Source organism: Numida meleagris, chromosome 9 (assembly GCF_002078875.1).
Source record: "Numida meleagris isolate 19003 breed g44 Domestic line chromosome 9, NumMel1.0, whole genome shotgun sequence".
Taxonomy (NCBI): domain Eukaryota; kingdom Metazoa; phylum Chordata; class Aves; order Galliformes; family Numididae; genus Numida; species Numida meleagris.
The window spans coordinates 10,475,158-10,499,071 of record NC_034417.1 but is presented as its reverse complement, the minus strand read 5'-3'; the positions used below and the strand labels follow the sequence as shown (position 1 = coordinate 10,499,071).

Sequence of the window (23,914 nt, the reverse complement as noted above, 5' to 3'; positions counted from 1 at the left end):
CAGTTACTTGTACATTATCACAATGCTGCAACACTCAAAACAGCATTAGCCACATCTTTAAAAGCTTCCCACTAGCTCTAAAGATCTTGTTCATCAGAAGAAGAGAAGTCTCTGAAATCTGCTCTGATTTCAGAGGTATTTGCATTAGGGTTTTCACAGTGTCAGAATACAGAAGAAAAACGGACTGAAAAGTTGAAAGTTGCCCTGCGTAATCGCCCCCAGACCCTTTTTCTTGTGGGGAAGCTGCTTGGGATGGGGGTATGGTGGTGGCTGGAGCAACAGAGAGGGATGCTGTGCTCCCAGCAGGTGACTCTCACTGTGCACCATTTTCTTGCATCCAGTGCTTATCCTCCTTGCTCCTACGTGGCCTTCAAACTCAGTAATTCAATACTGATCTAGATGAGGAATATATAATTTCTCAAATGATGAAGGTTACTGTTTTTCTCCCTTTTTAGGGTTTCTACTTTTTATTCTTTTCTTTCCCCTCCAACTTTTCTCACCATTTCGCCACATGACAACATTTTTTTATTATCTTAACACAGCAGCCTATTGGTAACACCAGCACATTAATAAGCACGCTTTCCCATCTGAGGCAGGTGTCTGAGCTGCCCTAAGTAGAGCAGACGGATCCCACATTGATCCCAGCATGGCGCTTTGTGTTGGGTCCCTGCGCTCACACAGCATTGTGCTGGCCACACCTGGGCTCCCCCAGGCTGCCCCAAGGCTCTGGGCACAAAGTGCATCAGCCTTCCCCTGCTTCCCAGCTGGATTTTCTCAATTTGTTCTGCTTGCTCCCACGCAATGAACATAACATGCAAAGAACTGAAGCAGAGATGAAGATTGTAAAAAATAATAAGAGGAAGAGAAAGCAAATTACACAAGGACCTGCTAGACAGAGACTGAGGCAGGAATAAAAATCCTTTAGAGCGCTGCAAGCTTCAAACGAAACCTGAAGACCCAGGCTAGTGTTCTACCAGACTACAAACAACATGCGCTTTCACCATTTTCTCGTCAATTTAAAGACATCACCACATTTACTTTTCACATACACATTTTGAGAAAAGGAACAATGTCATCACACTAAATTCACCCTGTACAAATGGTGGTCTTTAGATAAAGTACTCTGTGACCCCTGCATTACGGAAATCTGAGCTAGCTGCCACATTACACCCTTCTTAGAGAAGGCAGGAATTACCCAACTCATCCTCCCCTTGAGGAGAATGTGAACTTATGACAAAAAGTTTGCTTTTGTTGCTCTGCCAAGTGCTAGGCCCAGAACTGGGAGGATTAACAACAGGAACGGGATTTAGCTAGCCTTGTTTGCAGTTCGGCTCCTTCGCAAGGTACAGCCTGACCTTACGTGACTGTGGCTAAAAGGAACAATTATGGAGCTCAGCAGTGGGGGAAAAAAAAAAAGTAAAACAAAAACAGACAGACAGGAGCCATATAACTAAAAGAATTTAAAGTGCTCAATTCAATTATGCACATTAGAATACACTACATCCAAGCTTTATTAACCGCTTCAGTGAAAAAAGAACCTCAGAAGAGATTACAGAAATCTTGGATTTCTTCTAGAAGTGTTGCTGTATTGCTTTCTTTTCTCTCTTGAGCTGCAAATAAAAATAAACTCTTGTTTATCTAAACTTCTATAGCTGTAGCGCAGGCAAACTGGAATACATCAGAGATACTGGCTGATCTATGACTCTAATTCCCTACAGGAGGGAAAACACAAATTGAGCGACTTGCCCCAAATCACCTAGGAAGTATTTGCCACAGCCTGGAAGAAAGGCTGTAATCTGACTCCCTTCACAAAAGAATCCCTCTTTTGAAATTTTAGTGGTTTCTGGGCAATTGCATATTTAAAATAGTTAATATAGTCAAGTAAAATCTGTATTTTTGAAGTACTTTTGACATAACTCACAGCATAGCCCTGCCTCTCCTGGAGTTAGCACACGTTGGTCAAGCCCAGCAAGAAATTGCTTGGTGTCAACCACAAGCTGAAACTGCCCAGCGCTCACGTAAGAGGCTTTTAAACACAACTTGCTGATATTTATTTAAGATTGTACTTCTCTGAAGCTCAATATATAATGAAAATTCTAGTCATGTTCATTGAGGCGAGATGGCATTTAGCATAGATTTACCCCTGGAAAGGAAAGTCTCCTGGCTTCGTTACAGATGGGAACTCCTGCAGGAAGCTGGTGCACTGGGCAGACAAGTGTAGTGGGCTCTCGCAGCATCTGACTTGTACATGGGCAATAACAGGTCGCCTGATACTCACAGCTGTTCAAGGAAACACTTCTCATCTTCCATTTTCTCAACTCTGCTGTTTTTAAAGATTTGTAAGGTCTTGTTTGAGCACGGGTCTGTTGGCATTTGCAGTTGTCCTGCTCAGGAAAGACTTCAAGAGCAATGCTGGCAAGATGAGCAGTAGGCCCGAAAGTGCGCTGGCGTGCTCCAAATGAGCCTGCTTATGGCTCTCTGCAGCCAAGTGACAGCTAGGGTGCTGCTTCCCGTTCCTAGAGCCCAGCCGGGCTGTAGGGCGCAGCCCAGCTCTCAAACATCGTGGGACGGCGGTGGGTGGCACCCGCAGCCACAAAGCCTCCCAGTCCTACCCAGTTCAATCAGCTATTTAGGCCTCCTTTAACGTGTGTTTCCTGAGTGCTCATTTGCATGGGCATAAAATCGAGCTTAGCTAGCCAGGGTGAAGGGATCCTGACAAGGAGCTGTCAGGCCCGCCCTGACTGAACACCCAGTATTTTAGGTGAACATGTCAGAACATGAAAACTGCTCCTTGTACTGGTATAACAGGTTACTGACTGAAATTCTCAGCAAAGACAATAGATTCATGTAACCACACAATTTAACACATTTCTTAGAAGATTTAGTGTTGCCTAACAGACCAGACCACAGCGTGCAGCAGCCACGGCTGGGAGCGGCCTTCAGCCACACGCTGAGCCCAGCGCTGGGCTCATCCTCCTGCTTGTTCCCTCCGTCAGACGGGGAGTACTGTGACCCAATCCAGCCCTGATGCCAGACAGGAGATACAAAGCTTCCATATAAGGGGAGGAAGGAGTCAGGATTAAAAAGAAGGAACAAAAGAAGAGTTTGCAAAGAGGTTGAACTCGTATCAATACAGCCTGCATGGTGCCGACTCTGGACCGTTACAACATAGAAGAAGAACAAAACTGGATCCAAATTCACAATTAAAAGGAAACCACACTATCTGAACAGGACATCTCTTCTGTAGAGCACTTACAATTAACCTTTGGAAACCACAATAATTTATCACTGAACTAAAAGTACAGCGAAATCCTAAAGAGCATTCTCAAGAACCAGCCATGCCCTCTGGCAGATACACTGGCTACAGGGAAGTGTTCGGGCTTCAGGCAGTATGCGGGCAGTGGTCAGACATACTGCTGGCTGTTTTATTAAATGCAAGTTGTACCTTAAGCAAAAAAGGAAATCTTGTGAGATAACATAGGGATGTCCATTGGGAAGCAAGCAGTGCAGGAATGACTACAGATAGTGCAGTTTTAGGGCATTAGTGAACAGGAGCAGGTGAGGCTATGGAACAGAACAGTCTGTGAGCTCAGGATGTCTCTGCAAAAAGCGCAAGCTCTTTTTTACTGGAAGTAGTTTGATGCTTGTATGAGCAGTGGCTTACTTCAGAGCATGTCTCAATAGGTCAGCTCTGGCCATAACAGGTAGTTGCCACTTGCATGGAAATCAAAGCAGATGTCAATGAACAAATTAATTCACTCAGAGTTTAAAAATCCCTCCTTCCTATCCATCCCTCTGCCCATGGCTCCTAAATAAACAGTAGGAAGGGGTGCAATTCCTCCGTGTCTCTGACTTCAAACACATACACAGTGTTCTCTCTTCAGATGGTTATCTTTGATGTAAAGCCACTGTGTGCTGGCTACAGACTCTCTCAATCCATTATAGGCACCCCTTGTATAACATGCACCTTGCTTTAGCATGCAAAACATTTAGTTCCCAAAAACATGATAGGATGGCTAGAGTAACCACTAACCAGACATGCTGGAATGCCTGGAAGTGTCCAAGATTAGTCATTTGGCAGTGATCCTGGGGAAATGCAGTTTTAGATATCCCAATCTGGACAGTAAGGTTTAGTGCTTGGGGCCCACGGGCAGACCAGACCCCACTCCTCCCCTGTGGAGCACAGCATAGCTCACATTGGCCGCTGCTACAGCAGCCAGAGTTGGGATATGATTGCCACAGCAACCTGGATCCTTTGCCTTGTCAAATCCTTCTCCAGCATATTCTTTTCCTCACCAAAAAAAAAAGAAATCCAAATCAAAACAAACTCTTTCCTATGCTTGGCTGTGTGTCATATTCATTTTTTCTGGATAATTTCAACTTCTGTGTTTGTCAATTGCAAGAAAAATGCATGCGTCATATGCACATTGATCAGAATTCTGGTGGGTGTTCGGCCATTATACAAAAGATCAAAGGCTGGAGAAATTTCATTCTAATTTGAGGGCAACGAACCAAGGTTACTTAAGAGCAGCAGGCATGCTTGTCAGCCACACATCAATGCAGAGCAAGACTGCATTTGGGTGTTACAGAGCTGGCAGGACCAAGAAGTGGCAATAGCTGGTCACGTTCAGTACAGGACTTGTATGGATACATCTTATGATACGTTTCCTACACCTCACCCTGCACTGTTAACTAGAAATAAGGAACTGGCACACTCACCATACCACGGACCTGGACATACAAGCTGTGCAGAGCTGCTGTGGTCTCAGCACTTCTGCTCAGAGCTGTAGAAAGTAAACCAGAGAAAACATGCAGAAACTGGCAGCTGTCTTCATGTTTTTCACTTATTAAGCTGCAGAAGTGAAGCCAAGTACTCTGCACTCAGGACTGCACAGATGATATTGCTCCTTCGGTACATGACATTCATGTAGCATTCCAATCAGAAAAGAAACCAGCACAAGCAAATAGATGAATGGAAAAATGAATTACTTCAAGTTGATTTAAAGAAGGTATTTAGTTATGCATAGGAACAAAAAAAGGAAAATAAGTGATCAAAGTAGGATGAAGCAATTGGAAACAGCTGACATTTGATGAATAGAAAGATAACTTCTGAGGTGAGAAATTTAAAAATGTTATATATTTTGAAAGGCCAAATCGTGCATGACTTCTTAATGCTCTAAATGGTGCCAGGTTATCCAGAGTCCACTCCAGAAAAGTTTCCGGAATAGCTGATTCTAAAACTAAGCCAAAACCTTCAGCCAGCTCTGGAAAATCTTCTTTAGAGTCAGACTAACATTTTGTGAGCTCATGTCAATGTTGGAAAATTACTCCAGCTGTAAGCATGAGGGAATGGTTTTGCAAAGGAACCCCTGAGCCTTAGTCTGTTTTTATGACTCGCAATAAGAAAAGGCAGAACAGGAAACTAAAATAAGCCTTGATAGAAAAAAGAATAAAATAGAAGTGCTGACTTGCATTTGCTGACAGAACCATTACTGTCCTTCCATTTCACAAAGAGTGGGCGTGTTTCATTCAGCACTGGAAGCAAGAGCAGGGCTGTGCTTTACACCAGCTATACATTAGCAGTCAGCATAGGACAGTTCCTCTCTCATGTGCACAGCACCTTATGACAACATGTGTGACAAAACCTATTTTACTGCTCCAGTCAGTGTCCAAAGCACACCAATCACAATTAAAAAATCCCTACCAAACTTCACAGAACACAAGAGAGGGACAGTTATGGGTGCCACCAAATTATTTTCCCAAGTCTGGGGGCTTTTTTTTTTAGGATTTGAAGAAACTTCTAGGCACATCCAAGCCAAAAAGCAGAGTCATCCTAGTCATTCATTCATGTTTCTGGTCACCAGCTGCTCTTTATGTGCTCTGAGTGTTGTCTCCTTACCCTTTAATTCTCCTTTAAACAAAAAGACCAAAAGAAGTTAGCGGATAAATGGCAGATCATAATTTGTCCCTTCAGTCAACCACTGGCGCACATCAGTGAGCGTTTTGATCAATGTGAGCACAGGTAGGAAGCCAACCAGACAGTATATTCCTATTTTTCATAACAAGTACAGATGCTTTCCTTCCATAAGTGTCCACACTGTTTTAAGTTACAAGAAAGAAGTGCACTATGATAAGCAAACATAAGGTCAGACAGTCTTGGGTAGATCAAGCCAAATGGAAGACGAAAAGAGGAACTACGTGAAATCCATGACATCTGGGAAACGCTTTGTATACAGAATCCAGAAATGGCACACATTGCCAACCTGGCAAAGAGCACACAGGTATTCCAAACAGAAGCCTAAAAAAACAGACAAATCAATATGTATTAAATTCACCCCCAACATACAATCTGTGGGCTCCAGATCTATTTGGAATTCAAGTCAAATTTGGGAAATGACACAAAGAAAATCTCAAAACAGAATTGTATGTAGCACATTCAAATACACTTTGAGAACAGAGGCTGGCATAGGTGATCTCCAGAGGTGCCTTCCAGCATCAACTATTCTATGATTCTGTTAAGTATTTTGCTTTAGTATTTTCTAAATTAAATAGCTTGGATCTGATTTTTTTTTTCCAGAATGAAATGGGACAAAAATAAAGAGCTCGTAAAGCAACATCAGGCACTTAGTACTGAGAAAAACATGTTGCCATCTTTTTTTTCTTCCCAAACGTCTAAATTTTCTCCAAAGAAACTTTTGGTTTATGCTTTTGGTTTCATTTAACCTGTTTATTTTTCATATCCAGGGTGGGTGTTCAAATAGCAAACCAAAAACATTCACCATTCACCCAGCTCTGCTCCCACCCCTATTTTCTTATTTCACAGGTGGAAAAATTGCAAAGATTATTAACCCTTTTCAGATGTACCCCAGTTTCTTCAGGGATTAAGGTGCAAAGAAGGCATCTCTACAGCCAACAGCAGCAAACGCTAACATGACAAATGCCAACACTGTGCATTTCCATGGCCTTGGTGCCTCAGAGACCTCCTTTTTAATCCACACTCTCCTCTCCAATGGCACCTCATCATCATCTCTCTGAGGCTGGAGAAGGGGCAACAATTCACGTGCACTCATTTCCCAAAATATTTTGTTCCAAGGGAAATAAAAAAGGTGTTTCTGCTCTTTCATTCTCTCCCCACCTCTATTGTTTCCCCTGGTCTATTTACTCTCCCCATGTCATTTACAGAAGAGAAACTATTTGGTTATGGAGCAGAGACCAACAGAACATGGAGCACTGCTTCACAGCCAGCAGCCGCCAGGGCCAAGCTGGTGTCCCCAGGGTAAAGCACCGCAATATTTTCTATAAGCATTAAAGGCATTTGCATTTAAGCTTTGTGCTTGGGCAAGTCTATGAGCAACAATCTACCAAACATCACACCAGCAGGTCACTTACAGCAGAGCCTGACTTGAGTCCGTTTGGGATAGGTGACTCTTTTGGACAACTGTGTGTCTGTGGCCAGCGTTGACCGCTGAGCTGTTGCAAAGGCTGATCCCATAACACACTCCCCCTTGACACACTGCAGGTCTTTGTCCCTGGATTTACCTTCTGAGAGGAGGGAAAGAGAATAAATTGTCCCTTTCAAGCCAAATTGCATAATTCAGTTCTTCCCATCTTCCCTTTGTTACAGTTGGGAACAAAAATGAAAAGGGATGTGAGCAGCAAGTTTCAGAGTAGACATCTTTTATCTCTCCCTCAAAATGAGAACTGATATGAAATACTCTTTCTTTCCTTTCAAAATGTATTATGTATGTTTCTATTCAAAAGACAGCTTGTATTTGAATTCGGTAGTAAAAATATTGCTAAGAGAGCATCCTCTGCAATGGCCAAAATGCCTTTCAAGGGAGCTATCCCAGAGAGGGATGATTGCTCCAGCACAGAGCTGACAGAGCCAGTGGAGCCAGCCGGATGTTTGGAGGTACACTGCAGAACGCAGGCATCCAGGGTGGGCAGTGGAGCACACAGGACTACCCTCTGTACCCAAAACATGTGCTGTTCTGGTGCTGCTGCACATCGCAGTGCCACTGGGGAGAAATTGTTCTGCTCTGCATTCAGCCAAAGGTTCTTCGTGCAGTCATGGTAGGAATTAGTCCATTCGCCTCTGTGGGCCTTAAAGGCTATGACCACTCATTTCCTTCAGGCCAAACCAATCTACAAATCAGAGCAAGTTAGGACCCACCTGTGTGCTCTGAGAACTGTCTACACGGTCAAATCAAATTCTCCTTGTGCCCTATTTATTTTAAGGAGTCAGTTATTAGACTTACGATCGCTACCCGCTGGAGGTGATTTGCAGCCTGATCCTCAGGACGGGACTTGTGCATGCGTTAGGGAATATGGCAAACCCAAATCAGACACCTGCTGCTGCCTAAGTACCTCTGTTGTTCATTTGTGCAATTCCACTGCTTCACTTCTTTAATCCAAAAATCTCAGACCTCTGCTGCAAACATGAAGGAGCTTCAACACATCCAGGAGGGAGGTTTGGATTGGTAAAAATGGGGAAACATGCAAGGAGCCAGAAAAATGCCGGCCTAAGGGAGCAGAGACAGTGGAAGCCAGTTCACTGCATTAGCATTTGTTTGCTCACAGCAGCACTTCAGTGCAAAGAAAACCAGATCTCCATCGTAATCTCACATTTTTTGACTAGGCTCCTGCATATTAATTCCTATTGATTGACACATGGAACAGCATACTTTGATCATCTTGTTAGTCAAGTATTCTTGAGGCAATACATGACGCAGTTAAAGTCAGTCAGCTTAAGCCCTTGTGTACATAAGGAAGCTATTATTAAGAAAAGCCAATGATGGAACTACTTTTAGCAAGAATTAACCAGAGATTGAGTGCCATGTATGCCTTGGAAAATTTCATTTCATTTGTATCATTTTTCATGACTTTCTGCTTAGCATGACATGGTGTTGTCCCCTAAGCTGTGTCCGGTTTGACTTGAAAGTCAAGATTTTGCAAGCAGGACTAGTGAAACCCCCCGAGGCTCTGCGCATGCAGGGAACTTGATACCTTCCCTTCGGGGTAGCATCTCCTTTATATAGTGTGTCTTGGTCTTTTAAACCTCTTAGCGTCAGCTAAAGCACCTGATTTTTAGAAAAGCTGATTGGTCCCAACTCCTATTGATACCAGCAGGGATACAAACACTACGATACAGGAAAATCAGAGCAGTATCACCAGCCTGTGTCTCTCCCATTTACAAACATGGCTCAGCCTCATAGGGACCATAACTAAATCTTTATTAAGCCCTTGGATGAGTTTTACTGCAAAACAAAGCTACAAATGAACATGCACGATTACATCAGGACAATAGCCTAAACTTAACAATCGCTTCCTGTCATTGTCTAAGGCAGCCCGCGGAACAGAGAATCACCTCGTGATAAATCCTTGCTGGTCATTTACCATCATTAATCTATACTGTCAGAATGAATTAGGTGTAGAGGAGCATGTTAATTACAGTGCAGATGACACTCTGGCTTTAATTATCATGACTTCAAAGTAAACAGTGTCCGATAATCGACCTCAGCCACCGTAAGTGTTTGCAGGAGGAAAGCGCTATTAAGCTGATGGTGCTGCTGTCCAGCTTGCAGGGTTTGCAGTTACAAGGCTGGGATTATATCATTACTTGTCCAAATTGCTCTCTATTTCTATCCACATTAGTCAGGTCTATGGGCCACTTTTTCCATTGCCTATGACATGCCTTAAATTAGGGAGTGACCAATTTTGTCAATGTGTAGCAACCTAGCTTTATTTATAGAACACTTCAGATTAAACAGCCAAAGCACCCAGTGTCCTGTTATACCTTTTCACTTTGCATTTAACAGCTACTTATTCATTTTACTTACCAACTAGGGCTATGTTTTTATAGCTTGTGGTTCCCAATTCAATATTATTTTATGCCGCTTTCTGGAGGGCTAGGATTATGGAATAAACCTAAGCACCCAGAGAGTTTGCGAGGCACGGCGTAGAGCAGCCAGCAGCATTGCAGAGGCCTGCCTAGCCCATCAGATACGTGCAGCCCTTTCAGGCACAGAGCTGTGCTCGGGGACGCCTCGTGCACAAGGAGTTCCCTGCGGAGCCCTGGGCTCACATGGCCTCTGGGAGCTGGGCATCACAATGCTCTTATCTGCCACTGCATGTTGCAAAGCAACACCCTACGTGTTCTTCCAAACCAGTGTGCAAAATGCAATACTGGAGAAGATACAATGAGCCTGTGAAATGTCCTGCTTTGCTCTCTTGAGAAGTGAGCAAACCAAGGAAATCAGGAATTAGAAAAATAAACCAATAAAGCAAAACTAAGGTGGGGAATTTAATCACTCAGAAGATGGGAAATTCAAGGCTATGGTACCCATGGCAACTACTATTTGTCCACAGTGTATGGAACACTAACCTTCACTCCATATGCGGAAACAGAAAAAAATTACGGGACACGTCAAGTATAAATGCATGTTTCATGCAGCAGGTGCTCTGCAGTGTCTTCTGTGGAAGTGATAATTAAATTTCCTGACTGCAAACCAGGTAGGGTTATGCACCAGCAGCTCTTCTGAGGTCCAGGCTAACGTCACCAGGCAGAGCTCCCAGCTCAGCCCACAGCCTGGGCAGGGAAGCTTCAAGGTCTCTTTTGGACACAGCATCCCGCTCTGCCTTCTATGTTTCTGGCTGATGTCCAGATTTTGTTTAGAAGCTGCCATCTGTTGATTTAGGGAATGTTGTGATTTTTCTTTCAGTTGTTTGGGCCAACAAGAATTCAGCATTTATTATATGTTTTCCTTTTAAGCAACTAAAGTAACATCCATAGTTCAACAAGGCAGAGGTCCAGGCCTTGCTGTGTGATCAGTTTATGGCAACGTGAGAACCAGATTACAGCTGAGTGTCACAGCAAAGATGTTTTCCAAGTCTGAGGAGTCAGATTACTGTCATAATGAACCAGACCCAACACCAGACAGACAGACAGCCACCCTGCAGATGGGACTGTTGTCCTTGGAGATGCAATTTTTACAAGATTTTTGACAGTTGCATCTATTTTTGCTGAAATTTGACAGATCACAGTTTATAGAAACCAACAAAAAAGTAACAGCTGAGGAGATTAACTGGAATCTGAGGGCTGGGGGCCAGGTTCGGATGCCTACCTGCCACGGCTACCTTCACACCTCCACAGCGCACATTTGAGGCAGGACAGGGCTATGCACTCAAATTCTGTTCCCTACAGAGGGGAGCAGTCTGCAGTGCAATAAAACTGCTCCTGCACAGCACTATCTTCCTGCAATGACGTGCCAGGGGGCTTCCATCCAATAGCTTCAGATATCTTTTACCAAGTCAAGGCCACATTTATCTAGCAGTAATTCAAAGTGAGATCTCCACTGCAAAGATGGGGGTTCTTTCACCTGCACTTCAAAATACTTGGAGATGCAGCATGCAGAAAGCAGTGGAGGGGTCAGACTTGCCCAGGGTCAGCACTTGCCCTCTGGGCTACCTGCTGCTCAGACACATGGCCATGTTCTGCCTGCACCACTCCTACTCACTGATGGATGTCTCTGAAAACCTCAAAGTCAGGTCCAAAATGGACACCAATGGCCCTGCACCAGGCTATGTCATCACAGCCTATATAAATTCTCCCAAATACCCACCAAGGGCTACACCAAGTTGCCAGGGCCAGATCAGCTGAAAAAGTGTGTGTCAATATATGAGCCCCCTTTATGCGACATCCCGCTGCATTAACAGGGATGATGTCCAACAGTGGCAGTGCTCATCCCTCTGAGACACAGGCACCATCCTCTGGGGTTTTTGGCATTGCTAGTGCAAACCCCAGGCCAGATCCAAGCAAGCTGGGCTGAAATCACTGACCTAATTACATAGGGCTGTTAGTAACATTGGGCTCTTACAATCATAGGATTATAGAATGACTTAGGTTGGAAGGGACCTGAAAGATTATCGAGCTCCAACTCTCTCCTGTAGGTAAGGTTGCCAACCAGTAGATCACACTTCTGAGTGTGTTCATCTTAAATGATCTGTTCCTCATGGGGAATAAATCAATACTTGATACTGCTCAGGAATGAACAGCTGAACAAGCCAAATCTTGGAAAACGTCCGCATATATTTTCACAGAAGTCATGGTACAAAATACCTCAATGTTCAGGAATTAAACTGGACAGACAGCACTGGAATGTCTGTGTGCTAACCTGAGTCAAAGGAGGTCTGAACACTACTAAAAAATCCACCTCCAAAGGATTTCCATTTCTGAATCTCTGACTTGCCATGTATGGAAAGGAAGTAAATGAGTTTATGAAAGCATTACTGTCACCTTTCTACTCTAACAGCTTACAGTAATGACTTTCCCACCCATACTTATTGCTAATGAAGATCAGCACTGCAAGAGGAGAAGGAATCATTTCTGCCAAAGCTTGTGCTAAATCAAGACGATTTTTCCTAATTCTGTGAAAACAATAGCCCAGTTATTTGCAGCCTGTTAATGGCTTCAAGCCTCCTTTTTCCAGGAGTTAGCTCTTATTTTTTACAGCTGCTCAGGTTTCCCAGGCACCTCTTCCACACAGCAGCAAGTACAGCCTGAGCTGCAACAGAGCAGCAGAGCCAAAGCGCTCAGCAAGCACCGCTGAGTTTGTGTTTGAGGAGTTTCCTCAAAAGCAGCACAAGGTATTTTGCCAGCTAATCTTTCCAGCCTGCAGCTACACAGCAAAGCACGGCTGTGGACCTGTGTCAAAGGTACATTTGTTAACACATTTTCCCTGGAGTGCTAATTAACATTTACATCAAGTACTAGGAGAGCGAAAAAGCTTCAACACAAACACACTGCAGGGAAATGCAAGGGGAAAATTCTCTCTCCCTCCCTCCCCAGATGCAGTGTGCTGTTTGCCCTTCAGGAGCTGGTGAAAATCCAGTTTGTTTTGTAATCTTCTGTTCTCTAAAATCAGATATTCTTGCAAGTTAATAACTAACCAGCTTCTTTTTATTTAAAAACCCTACAAGCGCATTTAAAATTCTATGAAAGCAGGGCCCTGTTGGCACTGGTGCGAGCCAGCCTGCGTGCACGTCTCCTCCTGAGTCACAGCACAGGCATTGTCCCTCCTAATTATGGAAAAATAACGATATTTTATGTTTTTATCATAAACAAAAGAACATCAACACACTGTCACTTGCATCTTGAAATGAGACTGAATCCTCTTAAACTGAATATGAAGGCAGGGAACACAAGCAAATGTTTGTAGCTAGATCTTCAATTACACGTTTTGCAATGCCGACAAAGAGGCTCTAATGAGTAACATTTGTACCCACAATAACATGCAGACAAAGTTATTTGCAAACACAGATTTGCACTTAGGAAAAAAAAAAAGTGAAGGCAGTTGCTGAACAGCTGGTTAGTGAGCTACTCTCAATATTATTTCTTGGTAATTATTGGGAAGAATGTGCTATCACATCGCTGCAGTTTTAGTTAGTTAGTTATGTACTTGAAGACTGCAAGAACTTAAAAAAGGTTGAAAAAAATCCTCTAGTTTTTTCCCAGAAAAAAAAAAAATCCTTTTTCCAGCTTTTAAAGCAAAACTAGAAAATTCCAGATTAGCAGAGGGAAAATCACATTGTATGAGCCATGATACAGTAGCATGTAAAACTTCACAAGTTCTTTGAACTTTTAGGCCGTGAGAGAGTGCTCATTATTACTCGGTGTATTCTCTTGTTCCACAACCATGCATCCTGCCCTGGCTCCCTTGAACTCATATCTGTATGTCTAAAGCACTGCCAATTTATTGAAGCAAAGCACACTCGCAGATGTGTAGAAGGAGCACAGCTGCACAATACTTTCAGAAATCATTTTAACTCCCCACTTCCACAGGAGTCAGGATCTGAGGTGGGTAACAGACCGTCTAAAGGCAGCCGTTTTGGTTGCAAGCTGCTCTGGAGTTCTGTGAACATATGTTGTTATCTTTGCCCACTTGCCAAATGCTCAGGGTGAACAATTTTCACCCTCAATGTTTAAAAACGTCAGTTGTTTCATCTCTTTTTTGTTTGGTTGGTCACTCATTTTTTTGGAGCGTTGCTTGTTTCTGCCTATTAACTGGATGTCTGTCTTTTAAATAAGAAAATAAAAAGAACAGGGAACGCAACAGGAATGGATATTTTTGTTGGAGATACTCAGGTGAAGGGCTCTGAGCGCTACTATGAACAACAGTCTGCAGATGCAGTGATCAGTGCTGAGCAGATGTCCAGCAGGACGAGGTGACTGTGTTTCTTCTGTTTGAACAGCTCTTGCAACCAAACAGATTGCCATTAGAGACACACATTTCTGTATTCACTAGGAATATTTTTAACAAGTAGTAAACACACAGGTATTTTGCAGGTTCCTAGTTCTCTAAGTTCTTTCTTAATTTCCAGTAACTCCTATCAAGAAAAAGCTATTTTAAGCTAAAATCTAAACTGGCACATTCCTGACACGATCCCACAGAGACTTTCCCCAAAGCACAGATGTCTGCACTGAAATCCTGGCCTCAGCACCAGCAATAGTGAGACTTCCACCTGTCCCCTCCAAAACTTGAAAATACAAGAAAAAATAGTTTTGAGGGGTACAGCAAGATGGAGGTAGAATGCCCAGTTCCCAATTCACTAATCTTTTAATCTCATGTAACAGGATGAGATTAATACAAACATGCTAACCTGTCCAAATTGGAAGTCTTTCAGATTTCAAGCACAGGAAGCAACAAGGATTTTTCAAGCAGGATGTCAGAGTTGCCCCGTGGTTATATGTGAGCTGAGGACAATGTTGTTACATGAGATCAAATTACAAACACAAGCAAACAGAAAACAATCTCTGAACGTCACTGCCCAAGATTTGACGAGAAGCACAGCTGACCTGTTAGGAAGGTTAAACGATCTCCAGCAGGCTTTAGGAGAATATTAGAAGTTTGCTGTTGGACACTGAGTTCCACACATTTAATTGTCCATTTGTTTGCCCAAGTTAATGCCTATCTTACCTTATGCTTGCAGTGGTTTTAGTAAATACATTTGACCTGCAAATGTTAAAGCAGTCGTCTGTGGATTTTCCAAGTACCTAGGAAAACTATTTTGATAGTTTCCACAGCACAGAAGCCTGTACTTACTCAGATATTTGCAACTTCCCAGGAGGTGGATGACAGTAGCTTACCCAAATCATTACCATTTCAGTTCTATTTCTAATGCTTAGCGCAACCTTGCTGTAAGGAATTACTGAAGTTGTTTACAATGGCTGATGTAGAATTTACATGCAGACTCATCCAAGGGCAATCATCTACCAAAGTCACTTGAAAACAGCAGAAAGATAAAATATTTTCTGTAGCTGGAAAAAAAAAAAAAAAAGAAGTCCTCACCTTGCACCGAGGACCATTTGAGACAGGACTGGTTTCCAAAATATCCGCTCCTTCATTTTCTTCCATGTCTGCTTAGCTGAAAAACTTTGGTTTCCAAAGGAAAACATTAAATCACCCTCCAGGCAAAACCAAATCAAGTCATTCAGGCTCTAGCATTCCAGTTTGTCAGATCCCAGCAATAAGGCATACACAAGCTTCACGGCCATTTGCGTAATCCAAGGTTTCAGATCCCAGTTCCTTGCTGAGTGACACCAGCACTGAGCTTGGCCTTTCTGTTAAGCCTCTGTAGCTTCTCTAGTCAGGCACTGATCTCCCTTGGGTCTTCCTTGAGGATCAAGGTTTTCACAATACAAATGGCAAATCAGATGATCAGATTCTTGCTTTCCAGGTACTGGAAGAGAGCTGACACTGAAGCTCTGATCATCTCAGGAGAAAGGTGAGAATGGAGTGCAGCGGTGTAGCCACACCCCTGTGCTGCAGAGCTGGCCTAGGCCATAAAATCACAGGCAAGGTCACCCAGCAACCAACGTTCCACGTCACTGCAGCAATAAAGCCAACTTACATTCAACCTATTGCTTAGGTAGATAAATATTTTTATTAGATGAAAGAAATCCAAAGATGGCGGGGGAGCTGGCTGTTCCTAACTCAGCAGGAGCAGCCCTGGGTGTCCCACAGCCTGGTGCACTGGCCCAGCCACATGCAGGAGAAAGAACACAAGCTCCTGCACGGGTGCCTGCAAGACTTCTATCTGCCACGTACTCAGCTTAAAACAGCTCCCTTCTCAAAAGTCTGCATAAAAGAGGGACAAATTTACAAAATAGTCTCAAGTTCCCTGCCAGAGCCCGTAAAAATCAGTCTACTCAATAGGGCTGAGGTAGGTTTTTCCCAACTGAGGAAGCTTCCTCAAGCAAATGGATTGTTTTTCTCAAGTATCAAATACCTAAAGGAGCATTCTCAATTTAGAAAGACATTCCTCTTCAAACACATCGTGCACATCTTAGACAGGGGTTACAATAAGTATAAATAAAAGCAGGTAATGAAAGATCAACCTTCTTTGTTCTGTTTGCACTGCGTATCAGGCAGTGCAGTTGTAGATAGCTGGTGCCCTACAGTTTCGAAACTGACTGTGATCTCTGGCATCTATTTCAAGATACACGTGGCTTCATGCTCAGAGCAGCTGCTTGACCAGCTTGGGAAAGGCTTTCTCTGAAATAATCCCCAAATCAGAGGACTCCAGGGGCACTGCCTACTCTGGACAAGGAAGGTCACTTATTCCTCTGTCTAATCTGTGACTTTCTTCCTTGCTGAGCAATTCTTTATGAGTATTTATATGGTAGCAGTCAATTTATTTATTTTTTAATAGTAACTATAGAGAAAGATTAACTTCAGTTTTGTCAAAACAGAACATCTTTTGATCAATCATTCACATTGGCAGTGTCATTAAACCTTAGAGGTACAGGGATCAGATTTTTAGACCTCTTTCTGCCATCGAAGCACAAAGTGCAGAAGTGATTTACTCAAAACCACATCCTAGATTTATGCACTCATCCTTTCATTAATCAAATAATTAAATTTGATTTCCTGAGATATTTCTCAGCAGTTTAATTAAAATTGGTCTTTAAGGAGTTTGAGATTACATTTTACAAAACGGTAACTGACTAAAAGCATCTATCTAGGTTAGGTCACGAATAGAAACACTGTAGTGCATGTCTAGCTGCGAGCCAGGTGTATGCATTATTGATTACACATCTACTTCAAAGAAATGAGGTCAAATACAACAAACAAAATAGGCCAGAAGTGTAAGGACACAGATCTCCCTATGGACCAAGGCAGGACACCAAAGGATAAGAGTGTGAATTTTGAAGCCATTAGCCTGGTGTGTGCCCCAGTTTTCCCACCTGCGCTGCGAGACTAGTATTACTTACACTCCTATCTCACAAGAACAGAGGGCTGAGCATTGAAGATATTCACTCCTTATCCTACCATTTGCCTATACAAGTCCAAGGAAAGCAAAGCTGACATCCCGCATGGGTGACAAACATATGTAACATCATCCTAGCCTTCTCCCCGTAAGCAGCACGTCTATGTTCCTCAAGGTGCTGGACACATGCTTACTCCACTCCAGTAATGCAATTGGGTCTCTGACAACAAGTTTTGCCTATTTTGAAATAATTCAAGGGTCACATGAACTCACAATCTACACGAGCAGTGGATCGGCCAAATTACTCCCTGCCCAGCTGGAAGATTCTGCTGCACACAAGCTGGAGTCATGCCAGTCTTTGCCCAATTATTCACAAGGGCTCTTTATGACAGCAGCTTCAAGGACTCTCTGTTTTCTGCCATTCCTTTGAGTCTCTTGGGCAAAAATCTCTGATCACTAATTGCCAGCAGAATTTTAAGAGAGGAGGCAAGGGACGCAGATGAAATATCGAATTTCTTTGTATTTTGCTTTATTGGGTTTTTTTCCTGTTTTCTCTTTACAGGTCACCCATTTCGTGACGTATTAGCTCTGTCCCAGAGTAGGGACAAACTAGGCTTCCAAAATTTGCTTGCATTAACTAACAAGCAAAAGATCTGTATCTAATTATCCACGTAGGTGTCCATGCTACGCCTCCTGCTTTGATGATATTCTGTGGCAGTAATTGTCAGAGTTTTTCTGGTTTTGAATTGGCCTAATTTAAAACAGAGCAATTAAAGGAAACACTTTCCCCATACACAGCATAACATACGATAAACTTTCCTATGGTTGCTGTGGAGAAACAAACTCAACAAGGTTTTCAGCTCGAACCTTCAGTGTAAACCAGACATCTGTTCCATGTTGTGTCAGATCACAGGAAGGAGAGCCCACAGCTTGGTTTACTCCGGACTAATTTAGGACACCAGGACTCTCCCCATGGATTAGTCACTAACCTCTTGGGCAATGACAAGCCAGACACATTTGTCTCTGTAGCTCAGTGGTTTTCCCCTGTAAAGCAACAGTGATGTCTATTCCCTGCGTCAGAAGGTGACTTGAGGCTGGAGGAAACTAAACTTTTCAGCCCATTTGTAGTTCTGAAGTCCTGACTGTCAAACTCAACCAGGAAAGTGAAGAAGAGGAAAAAGAAAAGGAAAAATGCAGATGGGTCTAAAGATGGCTTTGAAGTACAGCCCAGGAGTGGAGATCAGGAAGTGAGAGCTGTAATTGCAGCTGGGTATCTGTTTCCTTTTTTATTTCAGGAGAGCCCACAGCGTGATGCAGTTTTTCTCTCTCCCTCAGAAAACAGGCAGGAAAAACATTTACGTCTGCAGGAGAACAGCTGTTAAATGGAAGGGGCCATAGAGACAAAACAACTCTTTGCGTTTCTAATGCAGAAGCAAGGAGAAATCCTCATGAACGTGTCTGAAACATATTTCTTTTGGATCAGCAGCAAAAGCTATAAACCATTTCTCATTTTGTTTCCGAAGGAAATTGCACTGTATTACTTGTGGGCTCTGCCTGAGTTTCTTGGGAATAGAGCCAAACTGTGTAGAGAGGAGATGTTGAGTTTGTGAAAATGGGTGGTCTGGCAGAGGGAAGGGATCCTGTAAATGCCCTGCTGAGCTAGAAGCTCCCAGCTGAGCTCACACCATCAGGAAAGCTCACACGGGAAACTAAAAGGAAGCTGCCAGTGCTACAGAGGGGTACGTGTGACATCAAGCTGCCCCAAACCTGGCAATGCTGGGCTCTTACTGACAACCCAATACTGTTCAGATCTCACTCAGCTGGATGCTCAGCTGAACTCACAGTAGGCATGAGCACAAAACTCAGACCACAGGTCTTGCAGCCTCTGACTCAAGCCCTGATAAGGCAGCCCGTTGCAGAGGCTGCCCTGCCTGCAAGTAACAAGCTGATATCACAAGAAGTGTGTCAGAACAGGTTAATTGACATCCTGCTGAAACTTCAATGCTATCAGTCAACATTAAACAAAGGTTTAAATTTTTTTCCTTCCTGAGGCAAGTTGAAAGACAGGGATCAGGGCTGCTGTGAGAAAATATGGAATCTTGATTCAGTGAAATAAACCTGTTTGTTCCAGTTAAAATAGGTTTGTGAGCTGAGCTCAGAGGCTGAGTTATCATAGAAATGACTGTATCTTGATGATCATTGCAAAGGCTTTAGGTTTTGATATTTGCTAGACCTATCTTGGCTGTTTGGCTGTTATAAATCTCCTCTTGTTTAGGAAAGAAATCTCATTTTGCTTCATATTGTGCTCACCTTTCAGCAGAAGCGGGGACAGGATCTGAATACGCTGGTGCTTGCTGACAGCAGTGGTGCAGTACAGCCCTTCTCTAGGCATCATAATGAGGAAAATGAACTACAATTGTGAAATCATTGCCTAACAATTGACAAGAACAACCACTGCAGCCCTCTACGCTGCCTCTTCTTAGTTAGTCTCCCATTTACCACATGTTGCTGGATATACAGAAAAGAGAACAGCAGTATGTTAAAGTACATGCCACACACACAGAAGATGAATTATTTACATCTTGCCCGATTTCCTCTTTCACTATGGTCAAGAAACACTGTCTTTGCAGTTCAGGATTTTTGTGTTTTTGTGATTATATTCACCAGCCTTCTGACAGCCCTTGAGCTTTCCCAGGAATGGGACTTTGTAAGTAGGATTACAGGGAAGAAGTTGGAGAGATCTATTCCTTCAAAACAAAGCCACAACAGGTATACTGAAATCCTCATTTCACTCCTTTTTTCAAAAATTCCCTAAGGCACCACAAATACCTTGCAACTTGAGATGTCAGCTCCTGGTGCCAGCCATCCCAAGAAAAGTCCAGCTCACCAGAAGGCCAAAGAAATTTGGTTCAGTCCTTCTTGCCCAGAAAGGAAGGCTGAATGTGTATACATCCTCAGTCTTCAAAATTTCTGAGCTTTGGGAAGCCCACATGCCCAGAACAAGTCACAGTCATGACTGCTATATTGAGGAATGCAATGACCATTTGTTCCCTATGAGAGGAAAAGTCTGCAGTAAACAACATATATCTGTGTATGAAGTATTAGATAAATACTGACATCATAAATCGTCAAGTAATTACACCTTTAATATGAGATAAGGAAAATGCTGTATCTCCCTATTCCACAAGGATGTGGCACAATTAATGGCAACCAAAGTGCTTACTAGTCACCTGGAGAAAAAAACTAACAGGTCTGGTATAATTTTTACGTGAACTGTGTTACAGAGTCTGGGTCAATGAACTCTGGCTCCCTTGAACACAGTTCAGTATTACAGCTAGCCAGGGCCAAGCAAGTCACCTAACAGAGTTATTTCAGTGCTTTGCTGACTCAGAAGTAATACAGAAAAAAGAATAAAGAGGATAGATTGCATTTTAATTTAAATTTGCTGTTCAAAAGGGCATTGCTGATGTTCTTCTAAAATGAGATTTCAAATCTGCAGAAGAAATAATGCGCAATTCCCAAGGCAATTGCTGCTTCTGTAAAAACTTGAATTGTACTTTGTCCTAATGACTTGGGATTTCACGTCAATAGCTTTCGGCTCATCTTAACTCCTGGTTCTTCTAAAAACATTCTGCATTTCTAAAAGTGACCGGTCTATTTTGATTAACAGAAGGGAATATTCTGAATAGTATTCTGAGGGAACAGGAACTCCTGAAATAAACCACGCTGCCCACAGAAATCTCACCTGTGCCACAGCTCAATAGGATAGCGACATTTTGTCTTAATTTCCTGTAGACAGAGAGACATAACTGAACCCTAAGGAGAGATCTTAAAGAATGGATAAGGGCCAAAATTTATGGCTTTTGGGCCACGTTTTTAAAATTAATGGTTACACTGATAAATTTTTGTAGCTCTCAGCCATTGCAAAGGAGTTGTCAGAAGGCAGAATTCAACCTTCATTTGGACCTAAATGCAATTTCTGACAGCCTGTGCAAAGCTGAACTATTCAGCTGACTCCTAAGGAGATAGCTGACTGTGTCCTAGCACTCCACAGCAATTGCTGTCACATATACAGAAACATAATTTTTGATGTTGACCAATAGCACTTTGTGTATGGCCAAATAAAGGATACCTCAAAAAGCGTTTTACCTGCAGGTATTTCACTTACTTTGAGCAAAATGTCAACAGGAACAAGATGAATAAACAAAAACTGTTTTGCAACATCCCTTAGGGTAGGCTGGAGAAAAGTTATGGGCCTCAGAGCAGCACCCTCTATGGCTGTTGGCTCTGGGATTTGCCAGCACTTCCTAGATCAAACATGGCACTTTGTGTCGGGATGTGACTTTATTCAGGGGTGGTCCCTGAGGTTTCCATGCAGGCCAGAGGTAGCACAGGGGGCTCTGCCTGCTGACAGCAGTGCACTCGTCACATCACATGGGCTGAACAGCGGAAGCCTGCATGGACCGACAAGTGGGAATTAGTCCCTGTTATTCTGTGCAAACTACCAAGCAGGTTTTCAAGCTTGTTGCAGGATCATGATTTTGGGAAGGGGACTTAATGAGGCATTCCCTTTTCTGCATCTCCCTTAATCCATAGGAATAAGGCTTACTTTGTAAATGCTTGCCAGGCCTTCAGGTCCTCTCTCAGAGGCAATGCCAAGGGTTATCTAATGGGGAGCTCTTTTTAGGTTACATGCCTCAGTGAATGTTTCCATTGATGCAGAGCTCACAATAAGGGCAGAATATCAACACCATCTTGTGGACAAAATGAGACATAGGTGGCTAAAGAGACAAATCCATCAGTACTAACTAATGTTTGAGCTGCAATTACCTAAGATCTTTGTGCCGTGTTAACAGCCATTATAGCACAGTATGACACCTCCCAAACAATGGGAATAAAGATCAGTGCACAGGCAGAGATTATTTTTTGATTGTGCAGGGGAAGAGAAATGAGATTACTCCCACAAGTTTCAAATAACGTCAAGATGCGACTCCAAAAGTAACTGTTGTCAGTCACAGCAAGATAGGTGCATAAGTCCAGGTCTATGGACTGGCTAAAGATTAATCTGTCACAGTAGTGGACATAAAAGAAAAAGATCGAGGCAAAATTTTGTATGTAGAACAGGGTTGGAGGGAGGCCTGCTTTAGATGAGGAAGGCTAGGTAGGACTTAAAAACCACTTATTGGTGTCCCAAAGTCACAGAACAGCTGCAGAGCTGCCAACTGCTGCACAACAGAACCTCCAGCTGAGAGCCAAAACTCCATGCATGCATGTCATGGAACTTGAAATAAACAATGCTACTTCAAAATGGGTCTGCTCTAAGGCAATGGGAGAGGTATATTACACATCAGAAAACAAAGTAAATCAGATTGCCTGTGCAGAAACACAAAATAGTATTTCTATACCTTCTATACGGAAGATCACAGAAACAAAGATAAGACAATGAGGTCCCTAAACCATCATCCATGTAGATGACAGATAGATCACAGTAGCTGACTTTTGTCTCTGCCAGTTCTTCCTCCTGCTTATCCCTGATAGCTATAATCACCTTCATGTTCTCTGGTCTGGGTCTCAGCCAAGCAGCTTTTCCACTTCTGTTGAACTGTAAGACGTGAAGTGAACAGGGAGATGGTATGAAGTGTTATACATACACTGGGTTTGCTAGACTGTTTTTTGTAGAGATCCCTTATTTGTCATCAAGCTTATGAAAATACCATTCTAGTAAGAAACCATTTGGAGAGTTCTGTTTCTCATTCATACATCTGACTTCATTAAGACATAAATTGTGACCATTTGCTGTAACTGATGAATGAACCACTAGCTCGGGACACCATTCATTATCATAAAGCTATTTCCTGCCTGCTCAATAAAGCTTAGAGAGTACTTCAGCAGAAGGAAAGCAGAAGCAGACACACTTGGGAAATGATAAATGCCAGAGGCTGAGGGGCATCCTGACAGTTTCAGCAGAGCTAAACACACCAGGTTCTCACCTTAGCAGGAATGAAGAGCCCCTGCCACTCTGGGAGGCTGGAACAGGGAATTCAGTTCTGGTGAGATATTTGACTAGCAGAAGCATTTGTGGATCCAGCAACCTAATTTCCACCAGCACCGCATAAAAACAGAGAAAAATTTATTTTCCCTAGCAGGTTTAATTTGTTATTAAAAAAACTAACTAAATTCATATGGAATCACATAGATATCAGCCTGCACCTCTTAAGCACCAGTATAGCCATTGCAGTGCTGTCCAAGCGTTGCAGTTTGTGCCATTAATCAGATGGATACCAGATAATAGAACCAAAATACAGTATTTTAAAGAAAACAGCAGAAACAATCAGGAAAAATCAAAAACGAGAAACAAACACATTCTGCTAGCACAGACTGAAGGAGCTGAGTGGAGAGAGTCATTCTTTCCCTTCTACCCACTAAGAAGGACAAAAAAAGCACTACTGAAAGGTATGATATCAACTCTTAGCATTCCCAGCCACAAATATGGCAAGACCTTGTATCCACAACCTCTCTGGTTTAGGAATGGTACTTTAAGAATAGCACCTTATCTTGAAAGAAGGAAAGGAAAGGAAAGGGAAAGGGAAAGGGAAAGGGAAAGGGAAAGGGAAAGGGAAAGGGAAAGGGAAAGGGAAAGGGAAAG

At 42.8% G+C, this 23,914-nt stretch overlaps 1 protein-coding gene across 2 annotated transcripts in view; it reads right to left on the bottom strand.

Annotated features, from left to right (window-relative positions):
- The window catches only part of PDE8A (phosphodiesterase 8A), a 142,800-nt gene extending 123,162 nt beyond the window's left edge, over window positions 1-19,638 (bottom strand). Inside the window, exons 1-2 of one of the 2 annotated variants that reach the window (XM_021407665.1) lie at window positions 19,579-19,638; window positions 15,348-15,431 (exon numbers count right to left, since the gene is read on the bottom strand). In XM_021407665.1, the coding sequence (XP_021263340.1) occupies window positions 15,348-15,413 (66 nt within the window). In that variant the 5' untranslated portion in view covers window positions 15,414-15,431; window positions 19,579-19,638. Of the gene's footprint in view, window positions 1-15,347; window positions 15,797-19,578 lie in introns of those variants that run through there. The other variant, XM_021407664.1, reaches the window with a different exon arrangement.